This window comes from Berghia stephanieae, chromosome 4, assembly GCF_034508935.2.
Source record: "Berghia stephanieae isolate SIO BIC M18660-M18661 chromosome 4, UCSD_Bste_1.3, whole genome shotgun sequence".
Lineage (NCBI taxonomy): Eukaryota > Metazoa > Mollusca > Gastropoda > Nudibranchia > Aeolidiidae > Berghia > Berghia stephanieae.
Genome location: NC_088363.1, coordinates 85,580,770 through 85,601,159, shown reverse-complemented (window position 1 = coordinate 85,601,159; position 20,390 = coordinate 85,580,770). Strand labels below are relative to the sequence as shown.

The 20,390-nt window shown below is 35.4% G+C and overlaps 1 protein-coding gene across 1 annotated transcript; it reads left to right on the top strand.

The window, feature by feature from the left end:
* The first annotated feature begins 43 nt into the window (after nt 1-43).
* On the top strand, nt 44-19,798 carry LOC144971449 (integrin-linked kinase-associated serine/threonine phosphatase 2C-like). Its single transcript, XM_078912365.1, has 10 exons — nt 44-183; nt 784-942; nt 2,030-2,144; nt 2,664-2,770; nt 4,303-4,396; nt 4,739-4,826; nt 9,085-9,206; nt 11,830-11,949; nt 14,298-14,379; nt 15,002-19,798. Exons 1-10 carry the CDS (start codon nt 141-143, stop codon nt 15,167-15,169), a joined length of 1,098 nt encoding a protein of 365 aa, XP_078768491.1. The 5' UTR covers nt 44-140; the 3' UTR covers nt 15,170-19,798.
* Nucleotides 19,799-20,390: the final 592 nt, after the last annotated feature.

The window sequence follows — 20,390 nt, the reverse complement described above, 5'->3', positions numbered from 1 at the left end:
ACCGTGCGACCCAAGACTACAATTTCGTGACGGAAATATCCTCCACTACTTCCACTTTTACTTTCATTCTTCTGTCTTGTATTCGAATCTTGGAATTTTTACGTTTACTTTTCCTTCAAACATTAGATAAGTCTTAGTTAATGGATTTATTTGGAGATCTACCAGATCCCAGCCAAAACAAAGGCAGGTGTTTACTTTAAAGATATTATCCTTGGTCTTAGTCGAGATTCAGAACTCAGGACATATGGAGGGTGAACATACACATGGACATGTAGATAATTCTATCTAATGAAGCTCTAAATCTAGAGGCCTAGGGGTCCAGACTCCAGACTATTTAGACTGGATGACTGGATGGGCATGAGACAAGGGTATCATGTTGGAAATCTGTATACTGGAGTTGATTTCTCTCTCTCTCTCTCTCTCTCTCTCTCTCTCTCTCTCTCTCTCTCTCTCTCTCTCTCTCTCTCTCTCGGCTGGTCTAGAGTGTTCTGGTGGTATGATACTCGCTTTCAGATTGGAAGGTCCTGGGTTCGAGCCTCGCTCTGGCATTTTGAGTCCTTGGAGAAGGCTCTTTACGCACATTCTTCCATCGTATTCAGGTGTAAAATGAGAACCTGGCCGTTAACAGCTTTGTCTCAAAATAATGTAATATCGCCTAACAGTAACAGGCGTCATGTCTCGTCCTACATGTTATATTTATAAAATTTTGAATGTTTTGCCGAAAATGGTATAGTGTCGTGAAATATCTTATATCACGTTTTTAAAAATGCTTTTGTACTTCAGGTTCTACAGATGAAATCAGGTCATCTCGACATGAACAAAGTCAAAGTGATACAGATCATGTTAAAGCAGAGAAAAGAAAACTTGTGGAGGATAAATCCAGAGTTTCAAAGGACTATAAAAAGATGAAAGATGATTTACCAAAATGCTCGCCACCTACAAGTAATCTTTTTTTCTATATTTTTATGTGATGGCCTGACAAAAAATGTCAGATTGTAGACTGACTATTTTCAAGATAATCTAAGAAAAGAAAAGTGAAAACAAAACCTGTAGAAAATGAGTTTTAGTATTCTGAAATGCCCATGACTTTGTCCCTTGATTAAGTTATTTTCAAAATATAATGATTGCATTTTACTCAGGAAAGATTGCTCTATACAGTTACACTACAAATGTTTATACCTTGCGACACATTTGTCAGGCCATCACACATTTGATACAGTTTACCTCGGATTCCACAGGATTGACAGGTCTTACTATCAGTTCTCATCGAATCTAAAGTCTCAATGAATCCCAGGTGGCTTTATTTTTCTTTCTATCTTCTTTTCCTTTTCTTTTTCTTTTTTGATGAAAAGAAACGTTTGATGACTGCCATTATGAGGTCAATTGACTGACAGAAATTAAATATTAAATCACTCACCAATTAAATTTTTTATATCTACTTGTTTGGTTTTAGACTGACACAGAAACACATATGCTATACATACATAGTTGAGTCCTTAGCTAAGGCTCCTTACTCACATTCTTTCACCGTCCTCAGGTGTAAAATGAGTATCTGGCCATTAACAGCGTTGTCTTTGTCCTGAAAAAAAAAATTGTAATATAGCCTAACAGGCATCATGTCCCGTCCTAAATGTTAAATGTTGTTGTTGACCATGGACCCCTTGTAAAGCTCTTTGAGCGCATTAAGTGGATATTGCGCTATGTAAAAGCTCAGTTTTCTTTATTTTTTTATTTTTTTTAAGACTTTACATTCAATTAAATAGGTGAAAACGTAGTCGGGGCCAGTACAGTGAAATGGAAGCTCACACAAATGAATTTATTCAGAGACTGGTTAGACTTAGACTTAGCAATGTATTACAAGTTTCTTAATGCCTCATCCTAAACTAATGTTTGTGTCGTCTCATAATTTTGGGTTGCATTTCAAGAAATATATAGGTTAAAGTTGCATGGATAGGTCATGATCTACACACTGAAAAATTTTCTTCTTTTTTGTGACAAGTCTTTCTCACCCCTGTTACTTATTTTTCAGTGTTTGGCTTGAAAGGGTATATTGCTGATCGTCAAGGAGAAAGAGAAGAAATGGAAGATGCCTACATTATCAAAGATGACTTTTTGCGGGAAGTGACTGATGCACACTCCTCTATGTAGGTATTCATAAATGACTATGGGAAGAGAACTTGCTCACTTGATTTTATTGGTAAACATAATGTAAGATATTGTGTCAGTCACAAAACGATTAATAATATTTCTTTTTCCCAAGATGTGCTATTTGGCCATGTACTCTTAAATCACAAAGTTCAATTGTTTCGCTTTGCCAAATTTTGAAAACAAATGATTGCATTATAACAAGGATGTCTGTCAGAAACAGCGAACTGTCATAGAATTCCTTGTCCTTGATGTAGAAATTTTAAGTTATATTAAAGAGATGAAAGAGTGTATAAAGATAAAGATGGCCGTGTTGCTCAGTAGCGACACACGGTTACACTGATATATGTAAACAATGATATCTTTTTTCCACCGATATGAAAACTATAATGATTGACAATTTACCTCAGAAAACTACAACATCCAAAATCCACAAACCATTGATTAATATGAAAACTAAAAAGCTTATTAGAAAGAAAAACAATGTAAATTTTTTCTCTTATTTCTTACTTTTTCAGTCGAAGGATTTCCTTATACTGTGTGTTTGATGGACATGGAGGGACGAGGGCTTCAAGGTTTGCATCTGAACATTTGCACACTTATCTACATCAAAAATTTCCAAAGGGTAATCCTTTGACCAGCTATCACTTCTCTTTCAAACATTTTATTTATTAACATTTTCCTCGGTGGTTTTGTTTACATTCTGAAATTCATTTATTCGTCAATTATTTAGTAGCTTTGTAGGTTTGCCTGTCTTCGTCTAATCCAGAAGATCTCCATTTTTTCTCTGCTCATATGCACTGGTGTTTCGCTTTTCTATTGTTTTCATTGAACCAGTCGGTATTGGGATTGATGGTGATGGTTTTAGATTCCAGTGGTGCAAATTTATCCAAATTAGATAAAGTTTTTTCAAAAATTTTTCGTTTTCATTCACACCATTTCCTTTGGTAACACTGTGATATCGGATGTATATATTTCTTGTCTCAATCGTTCCATGTCAATGTTTTTGGTTTTTTGGGTGACATTTTCTTTTAATTGGTTTGGGTTTTAAGTATTTGAAATTGCAGATTATTATGCTGTGCTCTGCAGGACCATCGTGGTCTATAAAATGGAGTCATCGTCCATACTACAGATCACAAGGTCTAGAGTATGTTCCTTCACATGTGTCGGTTCACTAATACGTTGTTGCAGGTTTTGGGATTTTAAGTTTTCAAACTGTTTTATGAAAAATTAATTTTATTATTGATACTGATGTTAAAATCGTCTGCGATCACAAGTTTGGAGGTCTGAAAAGTCAAAATAGTCGAATAATGAAAATCCTTTAAAAAGTTGGCAACGCTCTTGCTTGGTGTTCGGTAGACACACCATCTGATAATGTTGACCATCGAACGTGATATTGATTGTTACATAGATGTTCAAATGAATCGTACGTGTCACTTTCCATATTTTTTATGGCGATATTACTTTTATAAATTATTAATATTCCACCTCCTTTTTTTCCTTTTCTGTTCTTCTCAATAACGGAGTAACCTTTAGGTGTTACATAATTTATGGTATATTTATCATTTTCCTTGATCCAGGACTCTGAAATAAATACAATGTCTAATTTGTTTTCAATAATATAGTTATTTATCACAGCAGTCTTGTTTTCAATTGATCGCACATTCATGTGACAAATTGAAAGACTTATTTCGTTGACCTTTTTTCTGCGTTGAGTAAGATGAAATCGTACTTGGATTGTTTGTGTTAGAGTTAATCAACACACACGCGTTGCCCAAAATACAAGTGACGTCGTGTCAAAGTACCTTGCAAGCTATCTGATGGTAGGATGGTTATCTGTGTATTTCCTTAATCTCCTAATTGCTGCCAGATCAAAAGTTTCTAAGCCACTTTTCACAATTGCATTATGATAGTGTAAGGAAACCTGATGATATATTTGGATAAACATAATATCATTAAATTGGAAACAAGAGATATAGGAAAAGCCTTATTTACATATCATCAGTGTTGTTAGGGAATAAGAATAAAATTTATCATAAATTTGATGATGAATAAGAATAAATGTCAAAAAGGCTTGCTTTCTATTTCTTTATGTTGATTTCCCATTTATGATGATGAATTCATTGCTGTTGTTTTTTTGATGCTATACTTCACCAGGTGATATTACTCAAGTTGAAAGAGAAATCAAGAAATCTTTAATTGAGACCTTTAAAAAGATGGACGAAGAATTCCTCAAAGAAGCCCGATCAAAGTAACTTTTTAAATATCGTTTCATTGAAATGATGAATAATTGTAGATTATGACATATGAGATTATGACTAAAGGGTTTCATTGACATGAGGAATAATTGTAGATTGTGACATATGAGATTATGACTAAAGGTTATAGGTCAGTCTCCTTAGGTGTTTTTTTCACAGTTACAAAAACATAAAAGTTTTAAATTGAGACTCCTGGAATAGTAATGCAAAATTAACACCTAAATATATCACATTTGTTTTAAAAAATGAATTTTTCAAATGTTATATTTAACCATGTCCTGTTTTATAATTTTATATGGAAAATTATCCCGAAAATAAAACTTTTTTTGATATAGGAAACCCATATGGAGAGATGGATCAACTGCTGTTGTGGTTTTAGTGATCAACAATACCCTCTACATAGCTAATCTAGGAGATAGCAAGGTGAGATGCAAATATAATTGATTTTTAGACTCAAAAAACGGCATCTGTTTTGTTAATGAATGCAGCCAATGACAACACATTTCCATGTGCGGACAATCATTTATAACAGAAGTTTTTGTTTTGCACAGACAAATTATAGATATATTTGCGTGTTAAACTAAATCTTTGAGAGAAGGATGAGAGCCAACTCTTGCTGTCATTTCTAACATTTGTCCTTTTTCCATTTAAAAAAAATGAAACTACAGTACAGCACTGATATATTGGCTGCCCTTATATTGACATGACACTTGTATCTACATGGCTCTTATATCAACATCAGATTGCACTTTGTCTTTTTAACTCTTTAGTTGCCAAGCATCCTGGCAGTAAAAGAAATCCCAGTTGCCAAGCCTTTTGGCCAAAATGGACGAAAATTGAAAGCTTTCAGAAAAAAAATCACTAAAAAAAAAGTAATCATCACATATACTTCATATTTTCATAGGTATATAAGAATAGATGTAGGTACGTTTGACTTAATGTGATATGCAAATTAGGTCACATGACCTTGGCGGCATCTTGGATATCTAATTAATATTCATTTTTCATGCATTTCTGTGTTTATGGGCCTGTATCTCCACCATAATAGAATAAAAATGTTTTTTTATTGTTGCATGTTATTGAGTAATGATTGAACAAAAAGTACAGAAAATATCATATTGATATCTCTTCATTTACTGTGGGTTTTTTCTTCTTTGTGTGGGGGGTGGGAGGGAGAAAAAATAAGTAACATATTTCCTCTCCAAAACAAACGGGGAAAAAAGCTGAAAATACTTCACAGGCATAACCTTTCTTCATTAACCAACATCCCTTGCTCCAGAATTGTTTTCAACCTCAATGACCCATTCAGCTGGATTATGAGTCTCTTCATGTGTCAATACATTCCATATCCATTGGTTACCATCATCTCGAGCATTTGTGCCACGGCCCCTTCTGTTACATTCTGTAAATTGTCCCCACGACCCCTGGAACATCACTAAAATCACTGTCTGACCCTCCCTCGTCACTCCTCGAACTAGATTCAATGTCCGTAATCTCCAATTCTGATAAAGATTTAATCTCCTGAGTCACTATCATGTCTATCTATACACATCAATCTCTTCATCTGATTCCTAGTGGAATACAAACAAAGCTTGGCAACGGAAATTACGAAAAAAACATGTAAAATCGAATTTAAATCATGAATGCACGAGAAAATGCTGTCAATAGCCGTCAGTGAGATGTATGGCAGTTCAGCAGTATAATTACTGCTCGTAGACTTGATTATTTGCCTCGATAATAGCGGTCATTGACTCGTCGCCGTAGAGCGACCGTGGCAACTCAGCGACCATTTTTTTTGGTCGTCGTACAGCGACCGTGGCAACTAAAGAGTTAACATATAATATAAAACTATTAAATGAAGATTTTTGTATATGGACACAGCTTTGACCAGAAAATGCTTATATTGACATAATTCTGTTGGTAAGTACAATACAGTGGTATTTATTTATAAGCAATCTTGCTACATGCACAACACAAGCATGCTCAGGATATAAAGCAGAATTTTTATAATATAACATACTCCTTTATAAGCATTCTTACCCAAAAGGACTAGGAATTGTTTTTACCCATTTTTCTTATAGAATCAAAAACTTGATACCTAATGGAAAACGTAAATCAGGCCTGTAAATCTTCCGTCTATTGTCGGATTTCCGACAGTACGATTTTGCTCTATAAGTGCTAAAAAAATAAAATAAAAGATAATAGTAAAAATAAAATTCGTAACGCCAAAGAAAAGAACCAATAAAAAAGAAAATAAAAGACTTTTATTTCGTTCCTCAAAAAAATTAGATTTTATTCCATTTCAAATGCTGACTTAAAAAAAAAAAACAAACCAAAAACCTTTTTATTTGTTGCATCAAAGACAAAACAATGCCGTCTATCTGTTAGTTATAATATTATCATGCCACCTACACGCTCCGCTAGACGTTTATGTATCCACTGCTTGGCTACTGTGCCACAGCCAGCGAGAGAGAGGTCGCGAAGTTCACGCGAGTCGTCTTCACACACACACACACACCTAGTCAGTAAATAACGCACACACAGAAGTGTGTCGAACTGGACCGGAAGGTTTCTCTCTATTTTGCTACCGACACACATGCATATCTCCGGTTCTTATTTCTCAGTCTCTATATTTCTTTGGTTCAGTCCCGATGTGAACCAAAAAAAAAAATAATGCGAAATAATTATTTTTCTTCTAAAGCTCTCACACCACCGCACCACCTCCTCTTCTTCTTCTTCGTCTTCTTCGTCTTCTTCTTCTTCTTCTTCTTCTTCTTCTTCTTCTTCTTCTTCTTCTTCTTCTTCTTCTTCTTCTTCTTCTTCTTCTTCTTCTTCTTCTTCTTCTTCTTCTTCTTCTTCGTCTTCTTCTTCTTCGTCTTCTTCTTCTTCATCGTCTTCTTCTTCTTCTTCTTCTTCTTCTTCTTCTTCTTCTTCTTCTTCTTCTTCTTCTTCTTCTTCTTCTTCTTCTTCTTCTTCTTCTATAAACGAAAGAATCAGCGTAAACATTTAACACAAACAGGAGCGAAATACGCAGATCCCATGTCGAGCACTACTAGACGTCTAGATACACATCATTCAAAAGGGTAGGCATTGTTCTCTTCCTTTCATTTTACAACTAACTCAGACCTGGGACCTCAAATAATTGGGATTTTTTTTTTTTGATACCATAAAATAAGGACCTCGTTATAAATAAGTAGGGGAAACTGATATGATTTGACTAGTCAATTGACGTGTCATATCTGTGTTGTGTCCATATTTTTGTCCTGTTGTGTCTATTTTCATGTGTTCAAAAAGTTCTGACAATTTTTTCACCAAACATTTACAGGCCTGGTAAATGTATTGATGTCATTTTGAGTAGACCTTATTGATGTTGAGGATGCCAATATAAAGCAATTTACAATTGAGAATTGGTTTTTCTAAAGCTGGTTACAGAAATTGCAGATTCACAGCTTGAATTAGTAAAAGACAAGGGTACAAGAAATGCCATTATGACACTTTCGTTGGTATTAGAAATGAATACAGGCCTCTAATTTTGTTTTATAAATTACATTAAGGCATTTGATAAAGTGAAACACCAAGTATTGTGGTATAATAATAACAATAATAATATTAATATTATTAATGACAATAATAATAATTTTAAAAAGTAATAATAATGACAACATATCTTCGCACACTTCCTTTTACCAATTCCAACAACAGTCTACCATCAATGCATCTGAAAAGCATACCAAAATAATCATGAGTCATTGACAACTCTGACAATTTCAACTATGGTAACAGTTCTTCACTACAGCAGCATTAAATCACTCAACCCTGAAACCGACTATATCTGTAGTTTACCTGGGTTACTTTTACCCCATGCCTATTTATTACCTTTTTCTGAGGCAAATTATAGGCGTAGTATCTAAACTAATGTTTTTAGTTTTTACATGTTAATGGTAGTTGAATAAAACTATCTATGTACATGCTCATTTTAAATACATTATTTCCAATTTTGAAAAGTACCAAAAATCTCTAGAATTGAGTGGATTAAGGGGCCGAAACACCATCATGACAAGTGTATGGCAGTGCATATTTATATCTTTGGTTTTATCTTTCTATCTATCCATCTGTTTGTCTATCTTTCTATCTCTCTATATACATCTCTTTCTTTCTATCTTTCTTTCTTTCTATGCACCTCCCTACTTTCCATCCAACCTTCTCCTCCTCCTCCTGATCTTCCCTCTTACTCATTCTTATTCTTCTCTCGTCCGTTTTTCTGTTGATGTATATTTATATAGATTCCCAGACTTATATATATGAGAGAGAGAGAGAGAGAGAGAGAGAGAGAGAGAGAGAGCACTGTTGCTGAGTCATTTTTAGATGGCTATTGGGACGAGTGTATGATAGTACATCTCTCTCTCTCTCTCTCTCTCTCTCTCTCTCTCTCTCTCTCTCTCTCTCTCTCTCTCTCTCTCTCTCTCTCTCTCTCTCTCTCTCTCTCTCTCTCTCTCTCTCTCTCTCTCTCTCTCTCTCTCTCTTTTTTTTTTTTTGTCTTTTTTTTTATGCTGCGCTCATTTATGTAAAAAGTCATGTCTTTGTGGTTTTAAAAAAAAAATTCAGTCTATTTTTGTTGAGCTTAACTACAGGGCGACATCCACACTATTAACTATTTCTTTCTTTTTTTTGAAATACAAAGGCCATTCTGTGTCGGTACAAGGAAAGTGAAGGCAAGTGTATTGGCATACCTCTTACCGTAGACCAAACTCCCTCAGTATATGAAGAAAGGATGAGGATACAGAAGTGTGGAGGATTTGTGAAGTAAGATTAAGTATTTAATACATTTGTAAGAAGGCCACACCAACATTTACTTCAAACTTTTTTGTATTATTTACAATTAGATATGCTAAATTATTGAACCCTTACTGGGCTGGTTTATACTGAAAGGATTGTTACAAAACTTTTGTGTGGCTATGTGGTCTTGTGGTATGACACTCGCTTTAGGATCGGAAGGTCCTGGGTTCGAGCCTCGCTAGGTGTTAGTTGATTCCTTGGAAAAGGCTCTTTACTCACATTCTCTCACTGTAAATAATGAGTACCTGGCCGTTAACAGCATTGTCTCTGTCCGAAAAAATTGTAATATCGTAATATACGTATTGCTGTTGGTCAGGGGCCCTTTGTAAAGCGCTTTGAGCACGTTTAGTGGATATTGCACTATATAAAAGCTCAAGTTAAAAATTTTGATTAATTTCCAGATTTGCCAACCCTCCTGATTTGATTCAGTGTTCCCTAACACCCAATTACTCCCAATTACAGATAGATTTTCACAATAAACACCCAATTACTCCCAATTACAGATAGATTTTCACAATAAACACCCAATTGCTCCCAATTACATTTTTAGGAACACATAATCATGATTGAGAGTTGGATCTTAAAGAGCGTGAGGGAGTGTAAACATTTATTTAGGCAGAAGTTTCATTAACATGATTATAGCACATTACAGCACTTTTATATGTAATCCTAAATCTAACAGGGAGCCAATGTAAAGTCAAAACAAAGGTGTGACATGATCACTTTTTTTTCCTTTTCAAAACTAATTTTGCCACTTGATTTTGAATGCTGATTTACTTGACTTAGATGCCTTTCGCGTCTCGACCGAAAGATCGGGTCGCCTTGGCTGTTTCCAGTATTTCCTGTGTGAGGTGTCTCCAATATTGCCGGTCCTCTGCTAGGGTTCTCAGATTTTCAAGGTCCCCTGCCGTTATGAGACTAATGCTTTGTCCAAGTGTTGTGAGGTTTTTGTTTAGGATCACAGGGAGTGTTGTGATCGGTCTTCCTCTGAAAAGGTTCCCGTGTTTTTGGAAGTATCCCGACATGGCTTGGTTTGCTGGTATGGTTTTGTCCCTGCGTAGTATGTGACCGAAAAGTTGCCATCGTTGTTGTAAAATGTCAAGGGAGATTGGTCTTTCTTTTGTGATCTTATAGAGTGATTCATTTGAGATCTTTTTGGGGTATTTGATGTCCAGTACCCTTCTTAGCTGTGTGCGATGGAAGGCATCCAGATGTTCTTCTTCGGATTTTGTCAACGCCCAAGTGCCGCAGTTATACAGAAGTACCGGTTTTACAAGAGCATGGTACAGTTTCAGTTTGGTTTTTCTCTTTATTTTGTCACCTCTAATCCATACATTGGTGAGTTTACTGAGTGCGGCGTTTGATAGCTGTTTTCTTCTTTGTACATCCTCGGTGTCTCCAATTAGTGAGCCGACTTTCTTTGTTCTTTTCCATTCCTCTTTGTTCCTCGATATTGTTGTAAATTCGGTTTTATTGGCATTGACATTGGCATTGAATGCGCTGCTGTTTAAAGAACGCGTGTTAAAATCTTACACTACAAAATCCAACAAATGATGTTCACAAATGATGAGAAAAAAAAATCATTTATTGTGAATCTCAAATTAAAAAAGAAAGACAAGGTTACGAGGTGCTTACATCATTGTGGTTTTGTAGAAATGAAAACAAAATAAAATTAGACCACATTCAATGTCCATTGTATCTTCATTATCGTGGGTCGTTTAACCATTGCCGAAAGAAACCAAGCAATTGACATGTGCACGCAACGACATTGGAAATGTCAACGATTTGCAGAGAGCACTGGTGGAAGAATGGGAGGAAGTTCCAGAAGGAGACATTCGGAACATTATTTATTCCCCAAGGTGACGTGTTCAGACCTGAATGTTGTCAATCTGAGTTTCACACGCTACTAATGAACGCAGTAGTACTCACCTTTGGAAATCTGAGTCGTTTTTTTTTTGTGTATGTATGCTTTTGCAGTCTTTGTTTTGAGGATGACTTTTGTTTTCAACTTCAACTATACGATTGCTTTGTACGGATTTGATTGTAACAATTTATATATCAATATCATTGAAGTTGTATTGAATTACCTTTTTGTGATATGAAAAACAATTAAGTTCATAAATATGCTTGAAAGCTAATACTGATGAAACAGTGTTGTGTTAATTGTGGCAACAAGTATAATATATGTGAGGCTGGCTGAGAAAACCCTGTAAGATGTGGCAAGCTTCTATTCGAGATATGAGCCAAAATCGAAAATAACGTGTTTCCCATAGCAACAGATTTTATTCAGAAAAAAAATCATAACTTGGGTTCTAATAGACTTAGAAAGAAACTTTAAAGTGGCAAATTATCAGAATGATGTGGTCTACACAACTGCATATATAACTCAATTTATGAAATTTGCACATCTTTCCAGGTTTTCTCAGTCACCCACACATAAGTTCTTGTCTACTTTAAAATAAGACCTTGGGAATAAAAGATATTTTGCCCAGTCCACATCTCTCCTTTTATCCAAGGTTCACAGCAACAGGAAAATTAGAAAATCCCACATTGATGTTACTATGCTTCTTTTTTTTTTTCATTCTAAAAGGGAAGGCCGTGTCCTTGGTCAGCTTGAGGTTTCCAGATCAATTGGAGATGGGCCGTACAAAAATCACGGTGTCATTTGTTTACCAGATATCAAGCGTTGTCAGCTGACAGCGAATGACCAGTGAGCTGTTTTTTTTCCCTCCGTATATAGATAAATAGATAGATAGTGAGAGAGAGAGAGAGAGACACAGCCGTTTAAATAGGGCCCAAACTTTCACTTTAGTTACTTCTTCCCTCACTGGCTACCGTCGAGTAATGTAAACCGTCAGCCACAGTGATAACAGCTGTCAAGACAGGGTGCATTGGCAATAAATTATGTCTGCAGGTAAATCTCATCGCTTTGAATTTCTCTCAGGCAGAGAGTAGTAGAAATCTCATCAAAATACTCAAATTTCTCAGCCCATTGTGGACGCAGCATCTTTTTCATAATTTTCAAACATATATGGATTCAAAGACCAGCTTTTCCTCTACAAGACGCAATTATTTTTATTTACATCATTAAATGATAAGCTTGTGTTTTGCTCTTTTGAATAATCAGTTTTTTATGAAATAAATATTAAAATTATAAGTTTAAGAAATATTTAAAAATTCAAAATATCAAACCAACACTTTTTACCATCAAGTGTGAGGGATCAGAGAAAAGTAGATAAAATTATCTTTCATATGATATATACTTTATTATGTAGATTCAGGGATTTAAGAATAGAGGGTGTGGAAAGGAATCTCAATAATTATTTTTGTTACCAACAAAGAGGAGAATATTTCATTATATTTTAGAAACCCAATAATAAAACTAGATAGTGATGACAAGAGACATTTATTTAGTTTGATTTCATTGAATTTAAGCGGAAATTTTAGATATTTCTTAAATTTACTTATTTAAGTTCTGTTCAGGTTATGGAGAGACACACTGAAGACGGTCATCACACCAGTACAAATGAAATATGTCGAATTTGTTGTGAAAGAGTACAGAGCCGTGCTGAGAGGATTAAAACACTCTAGACTTTATCTACAATTGACTATAAATATAAACGTGAAATTCTGATATATTTAAATATTTCAATTTGCGAGAAATGTATCTCACTGATACATAATTTAAAGAAATGCGATGCAGGTATTGATACCTTTGGTTCTGTGAGAAAACTCTGAACAAGAAACAATACTTAATGAGGTGAATATGATCCTTATCTTTCACCAGTGATGTGCTATATGCAGTCTATATGGCACACAAATTAAAAGAGGTGCAAGTCAAGTACATAAAAAAAAGTAATGGGCATGGATATCTCAAAAATAAGGTTATGAAAATTATAAGAACTCTTTAAGATTTTCTTAGTGGTTTTGATGGTCTTTAAATGAATGTCCTTATATAACAATTTTTAATGGAATTCTTATAATTCGTTGATTCTGGGATAAATATAAGTGAATCACATTTGACTATGTTACTGGTTGATTAAAAAATTTCTATTAATACAATGCTGTGATTGGATTTCAATTTTACCTTACTCAAAATCCTGACTTTTACGTACAGGTGACCTGATATCTCAAAAACGCCTTAATCTACTGGAATAAAATTTATATGTCTACATTCTACAGATATTCAACATCATTTCCATTACTTTTGTTTTAAAATCTCAAGTGTTGAACATGTTAAAATGTTCTCTTAAAAATTTTAATTCACTTAAATTTATGTATCAATTTCATGGGTTATCCCTCTTGCTTTTTAACACCATCATAATTATGATTAAATAATCAATAAAAACTCTGTTAATAAACTGTTCGGTAGTATAAAAATATTTTTGCTACACTTTATAACGGCAATACTACATTAGTTTGAAATTCAGAAAAAATCGATCAAAACGGCGAAAAAATTGTCTCCCTCTCTCAGTGTAAAGCTATGACTCATCATCACTAGACTGGCTAGATTTACCTGGCGAACTAAACTGAAAGCGATAAACGCCTGTGGAGAGAGAGAGTTGGTGGGTACTTGTAGATGCTAGAGTGCTTGATAATATTAATTAGGGCATGTAAAATGAGTCATACTACCATACACTCCTACATGTGCATTGCCACCCCATCTATCCCTATGGCCTGATTGTCAGTGTGAAAGCAATCTACCAATCTACCAAACAATGTCAATGTGTAATAAAATTCACTGAGTTTGAAAAGCTCTGCTTTTGTTGAATCTGAGGTTTCGGAGGTTTTCTTGGATCCGAGGTTGCTGTAACCTAGGTGGACTGTATTAATCCGAAATAAGTGGGTGTGCTGAAATATAGTCTTGAATATGGATAGTGGTTTTGACCCTATTGGAATGGATGGGTTGATGTCAAGTAGGTAAAGGTTAAATTGATTTATTTGTGTTCTGTTGATAAAGGGGAAACCTGAGACACTCAAATATTTTGCCTTTGTGAATTAAATTGAAGCTTCTATTCTATTTTTTTGTAAAACCTTTAAAACATTTCTCTTCTCCAGATACATCTTGATAGCCTGTGATGGTTTATGGAAGAGCTACTCCGTTGATGAAAGCATTGCTTTTATTGACAAAATTATGAAGGTAATTTTTTTTTTTTTCACATTGCGAGAATCAATCTAAATGAATCTGTTATCAAATGTTTCTTTCTGCTTTTGACGCCTTTTCGCATACTATGTAACTGTGATGGGTTGAGATCCCCTCATAATATTGACCTATGGGACAGGGGTTCAATGTTGGTCTACTTTGACTGTTTTTGCTATTCCCTATATCAATGTCCCCTCCATTTGTCCTTGTTCTCTAAAGAGCCCATTTGTTTATTCTCAAGACCAGCTTGTGATCTTTTCTAGAGAGGTAAAAGAAAGTTTCTTTATATGAAAGATGATATGCTCGCTTTATTTGGTCGGGAAGGTACAAATTTGACATTTTGACCTTTTGGTATCTCTGAATAGATCTTTTTTTTCTTTTTTTTTTTTTTTTTTTTTTTTGTGTTGTCTTTAATTTGATACCTGTTTTAATTGAAGTGCAATAATTTGTGGCTGACCCACAATCATGAGCTTCCCAGGGACCTCAGACCAGAATCCATAGAAGTCTACTATTACACTACTACAGTCGACTATATTGTATGGGGCTGGCGCTATATAAATAAATTACTTTGTTAGTATTATTTCCATTTTTTGTAAGTTTTGAAATATTTTTTTTTCAGAATGATTGCAACGACTCTTCAATAAACAAGAAAAGCAAGGATGTGAAATATGAAACAGCCTGTGGAAAGCTAGCTAATTCAGCTGTTTGTAAACTGAGTGGTGACAATGTGACTGTACTTTTGATTGCCATCTCTAACAGTGACAGTGATAGTGATAGGATAAGTTAGCAGATTTTGATGAGTACAGGAGTTATCAATTTATCACTGATACTAGGTAACACAAGAGACAATTTATGAATATTTAAAATGGATTTTTCCTACTCATACTACATTCATAAAGCACTCTGATAGTCATGGAAATCACTTTTACAATTTAGAAAATCCATATATGAATAACATGAAAGATAATTCATTTTTCAAGAACTTGGAATTTATTTTTTTTTTGCTTGCCAATTGATGTCAGAAAATGTTCCAAATTTGACGTCGTGTAACTAAACACCAAAAAGATTTATCATACCTGTGAAACACGACTCTAAAGCATAGTGACTAGATAAATAAAAGATAAGGGAAGCCCCATTCACCCCATCTGAGAAATCGTACTAGCACAGATACACTGCAGTCCACTCGAGTTAAACTCGCTTAAAATAAACTCTGAGGCTGGTCCCAATTTCCTGCTCTAAATCATTAGTAATTTAAAAGATTGAAGACCTCATCAATCTGGATTTGCACAACTGGGATAGACAGGGAGTATAATGATAATGATAGGCTATTTCTCAATCCTCCCTCTTCTCACAACTGTCTCACAAAGAATCAAAGAGGGCAGGAGATCACTTGCTGTGTCTTCTATCCCCCTTTATCTGTATTCCGAGTTGCTTTCTGTTTTTGTCTTGGGATGGGATTACTTAGTTTTGTCCTTGTTCTGGCCAGAGTCCTTAACTTGGAGGGAAACAGTCAAATGTATAGCTATAGTTTTTTGAAATTATAATTTTTTCATTGTTAATCATCTCTCTGTTATGTGCTGAAACAATTATTGTTTTAATACTGGTTTATAAACATTTGAGTGTATTCCTCATAGCAATATTGAGTCCAAACTTTTAATAAATAATCTTTTTTTTTTCATATTGTGTTGAATTGTCAAGTAATTATAGATCATAATACATGATTGAAAATACAGAGCATCACGCGTTTGACAATTTCACGGGTCCAACTAACAAGAACAACATTCTCAAATTATGTCCTTCATTGTCTCAGTAAATTTTTTTATGGCATCAACGAACAGTTTCATGGTTTCCCTGAACTGGGCAAAGACAAAGAAGAAAGAGAAAGTTGTGGTGTGCCGTATACTTCATGAACTCATAGCCTGATGCTGACAAAGAATTACTTCATAAGACAAAGATCACAAAAAAAAAGTTTATTTTGTTGTGAGTTGTAATAGCCCAGAAAATGGTATCATTATAATGCATCACTAACAAATCACTTTTCGTTTTAGTTTTGTGATCACCATCTTGAATTTTGACATACATTTTTGGTCAGTCTCAGGCATCACCATTTAAATAACCTGTCTGTCACCTGAAGGAATAAGCCCCACAGTTTGTATTTATCATAATATTATAACACACTGATCAAGGAATTGCATTGTGATACCTGACAATGTTGTATTTCTTTTTTTCTATCGCCCCGTAATAAAATTGTGAGTGATGCCCAGGATCCTTGGGGCTGATTGTTTCAGGCGAAAGGCAAATACTTAAGGTATTGTCTCGAGTTGTAAGTTTACAAAGGCTACAGTTGTGCAGAGCAGCACCTTCCCCCTATCACACCTCCCATGTTGTGTGGTGGTGTGTTTCCACAGTGAATAATATTTTCACAATTTTGCCAACAAAAAGGATGGATAACTTCATCAGTCTACCAATACGGGATGTGCAAACATTAAGATCAGCTGGCTTCATCACAGCTTGTGTCCCTTGTCTTACAGTCGTGGTCACGTGTTTGTCAAAGCTTAGATTCAACTAACTTTTCCAGCTGACCCGTGTAGATCGACGAATGCCTATTGCACTGTAGTTGGACAATAACAAAATCAACATTACAGTCTAAAAAGCTGCAAAATAGACTAAAGTGCAGAAGTTGTGTAGATATAATTATTCTTTACCAGTACCATTTTATAAAGGTATTTGAGGGCATCCGATTCTAATTGTGCCAATGCAAAGTATGATAAAATTATATACAGTGCAACCTCTGGATAACGACAACCCCTGAACAGCAATATTGACCTCTGACCGATTATTTTGCTTTATGTTATTAGTAATAAAAAAAAAAACACCCAAAATAGTGACAAACATACAAAACCCCGGTTTAGCGACATCGTTATAACAATAATCGGCAGTTGGTATTGATGCTTGATACCCGGCCATCATCATCTCGTACTTTGAACCAATAAAAACGCTTTTTTTCCTCCCAATGAGATTACCGACGAATCAGAACACATGTTTACTACACTGCGTGGAATCAGGGTTAGCTCATATGGAACCATGCAGAAGAAGTGGATAGAACTCTCAAGTGCCGTTAACCGACCATTATGGTCTTATAATATGTTGGAATAGCGGGAAAACAATAAGATTTTAAGTCTCTTTCACTTTGTTATTTTCATTTGAAAAATCAATTGTTCTAAACATCGGTCCAAATTCGATATTATTGCGGTTAATACCTAGTTGGGGGTTCTGATAGCTCAGTTGGTAGAGCACACGCAAAGGGATTGAGATCGATCCCGGGTGCAGTCAAGATTTTTTCTAACCCTCCTCAGAGATGCCAAAACTCCGGTCTGGAGCCAAAAACCTCGGGCCGGTTCGCCAAATTCCGGCGAGAGATTCTGGCAGCCAAAATATTTAAAAATTGTTTCGTGAAGTGCCACCCACTTGATCGTGATTTTGCATTTTCTTTTTCACTTCACCATTTCCGACTATTTACAGTTCACGTTTTTGAAAACTTTTAAATGTACCTGTCTCAGATATCGATACTTGGATTTTATAATTTATCATTTCCGATATTTAGTAAGTATAGTCGTATCGTCGTTTGAATTGTGGTTTTTTAATCTTACCACGGTGCATATATCGATATTGCATTTATTGTTTTTCACTCTGCGGGCATTCAACTTGTTTCTTCTTTCATTCACTTCTTTGTCATCGTCCGAGTCACAAAGCGAGTATTCCATTGTTCAATGTTTCCTTTGTTATTGTTATTTATTATCTTACTTCAATTCAAAATGAAGCGTGTTGGTGATATGTTGAGTTCTTTTGTCAAGAGGCAGAGATTCAAACCAGAATACTCCGCAACCTACCTTTGTTTGGGGTCTTCTTCGATTTCACCAATGCATGTGAGGTGTTAAGTTTGCGAAATCAACTTCAAGTGTTCCAGTGGGAGGGAAAATGACTGCAAGCTCCACGTCGAGACAGTAAACCATAAAGAGCGGGCAAGGATGAGGACCTCCTCAAGTATGAGGGACTTCTTTTCTACTAAGACCAAAGAGCCAACAGTGTCTGAGAAGAAGACAAAAGTGGCAGAGCTGGCGATGTGCCACTTTATTGTGGAGCACAACTTGCCATTTCCCTGTCACATTGCATAAGGGAATCATTTAAAGATTCTGCAACAGCTGCAGGTGAATTAATACATATATCTTTAGGCTTAACTTATACACTATCCACTCTGTTAGATCTGGTGGTAAGTATTTTTTTAATAGACTAGTGTCCTACCCAGAGGATAGCAAGCAATTGCTATTGTCCATTTCAAGCTGTAGAAACCAGGATAAACTCCGTCTCAATGGGCCTAATTGCTCCAAAGGAAGGACTTACCTTGAGTGCAACACGCATTCGACGAGCTACATGGGACAGCCGGAAAAGTTTGTCAAATCCATGTTTCAACAAATTCAAATATGTGAACACTGCTGTAACTGTAAGTGTAAGACAAGAGACACAAACTGTGATGTTGATGTAGCCTACTGTACATGTTTATGATCTCATGTTTACTCATCCGAACTGAGTTACTGGCTTAGACAAACAAAACACACCACCACCACGATACACAGGATAAACACAGGATAACATGGTAGGATGTGGGGGAACCAGTAAGAATTAAGGAGGGAAGACACTTGTCTACACACTCGTACTCGCACCTTTCCTAAAACTATATCCTGAGTCAATGACTATCTGATGCGATTGAAAAATAAGCATGGTATTGTCATGTGTCGCAATGCAATTCCTTCATTAATGTGTCAGCATTTTGTGATAAATACTCACACCATATGGGTCTGATTGTTTTGTCAAGAAAGCACTTAAGATGGCTAAGTGTGAGACTGACTAAAATTTTATGTCACATTACATGATGGTGATCACAAGTTTTAAAAAATGAAAAGTGAATTTGTTTTAGTGGTGCTCAAGGAAATAAATGATTCCACTGGCTGAGCGATTGAATACAACTCACAGCAATCAACTTTTTTTTCCGCGATGTCTTCTTTTATTACTTGAGTTAATTTTTTTTACGATCAGTTTCAGGCTAAAGGTCAGGATGGCTACAACACATCGCAACACACAAACACTCTCTTTTTCACTTTTAGTGGCAAAACCGTGAAGCCGTTCTTGGATGGCTGGAAAATTTACTAAGACAATGACGGACATAATTTGTGAATTCTGTCCTTGTTCCTTGAACCCGTGAATTTGTTGAAAGTGTGTTCGATGAACACGTGTTGCACTGTAGTTGGTTTTTGTTTTTGTTTTGTTTTTGGGGGAGTTGTTTGTGGATCTGCTAATTTTAAGATGTGTTTGTAAATCTTGGTGCCCTTCAATAAAAATTTCACTAATTCAAAACTCATCAGCGTATTGCATGGATTTTAATTAAAATCAAAACTAGATGTGAGCATCTGTGTTTTTGTGCGGTATTATCATAATATTAGAATTTGATTTTCTTGATTTATTCTTAGTTTTGTTAAATGGCGTTCGAGCATTGTTTACGATCAAAACAAGGACAAAATACATTGGAGAGTGAAAGCGTAACTGGTATACTATTTGTAAACAGGGGAAATACACATTATAATGTTGGGACGTGTCTTCTCTCAGGTACTGGTCCTTGTATCACACTTCATGTATTGACGGGTTCACCAAACCCCCTTTTTTCGCCATCTTGAAAACCCCAGATTGTTGAAACTGACGATTTCGTTATCCAGGGATTGTCTTGTATATAAATGTTTTTTCTTATATTAAAGCTCAACCCCTCTCCTACCCTTGTGACCAATGGAGACTAAACTCAATCCCATTATTCAACGGGAGTAATCATGTGATCTTAACACATGTTAAGTGCCATTTCAAATGCTGCACTATTTTTTTGTCTCAAAATCACCTCACTGTTATTTATATGGCTTGAGTGGGATGCCCTCTTCTGTGTGTAAAAAAATAAAGATAAGTAT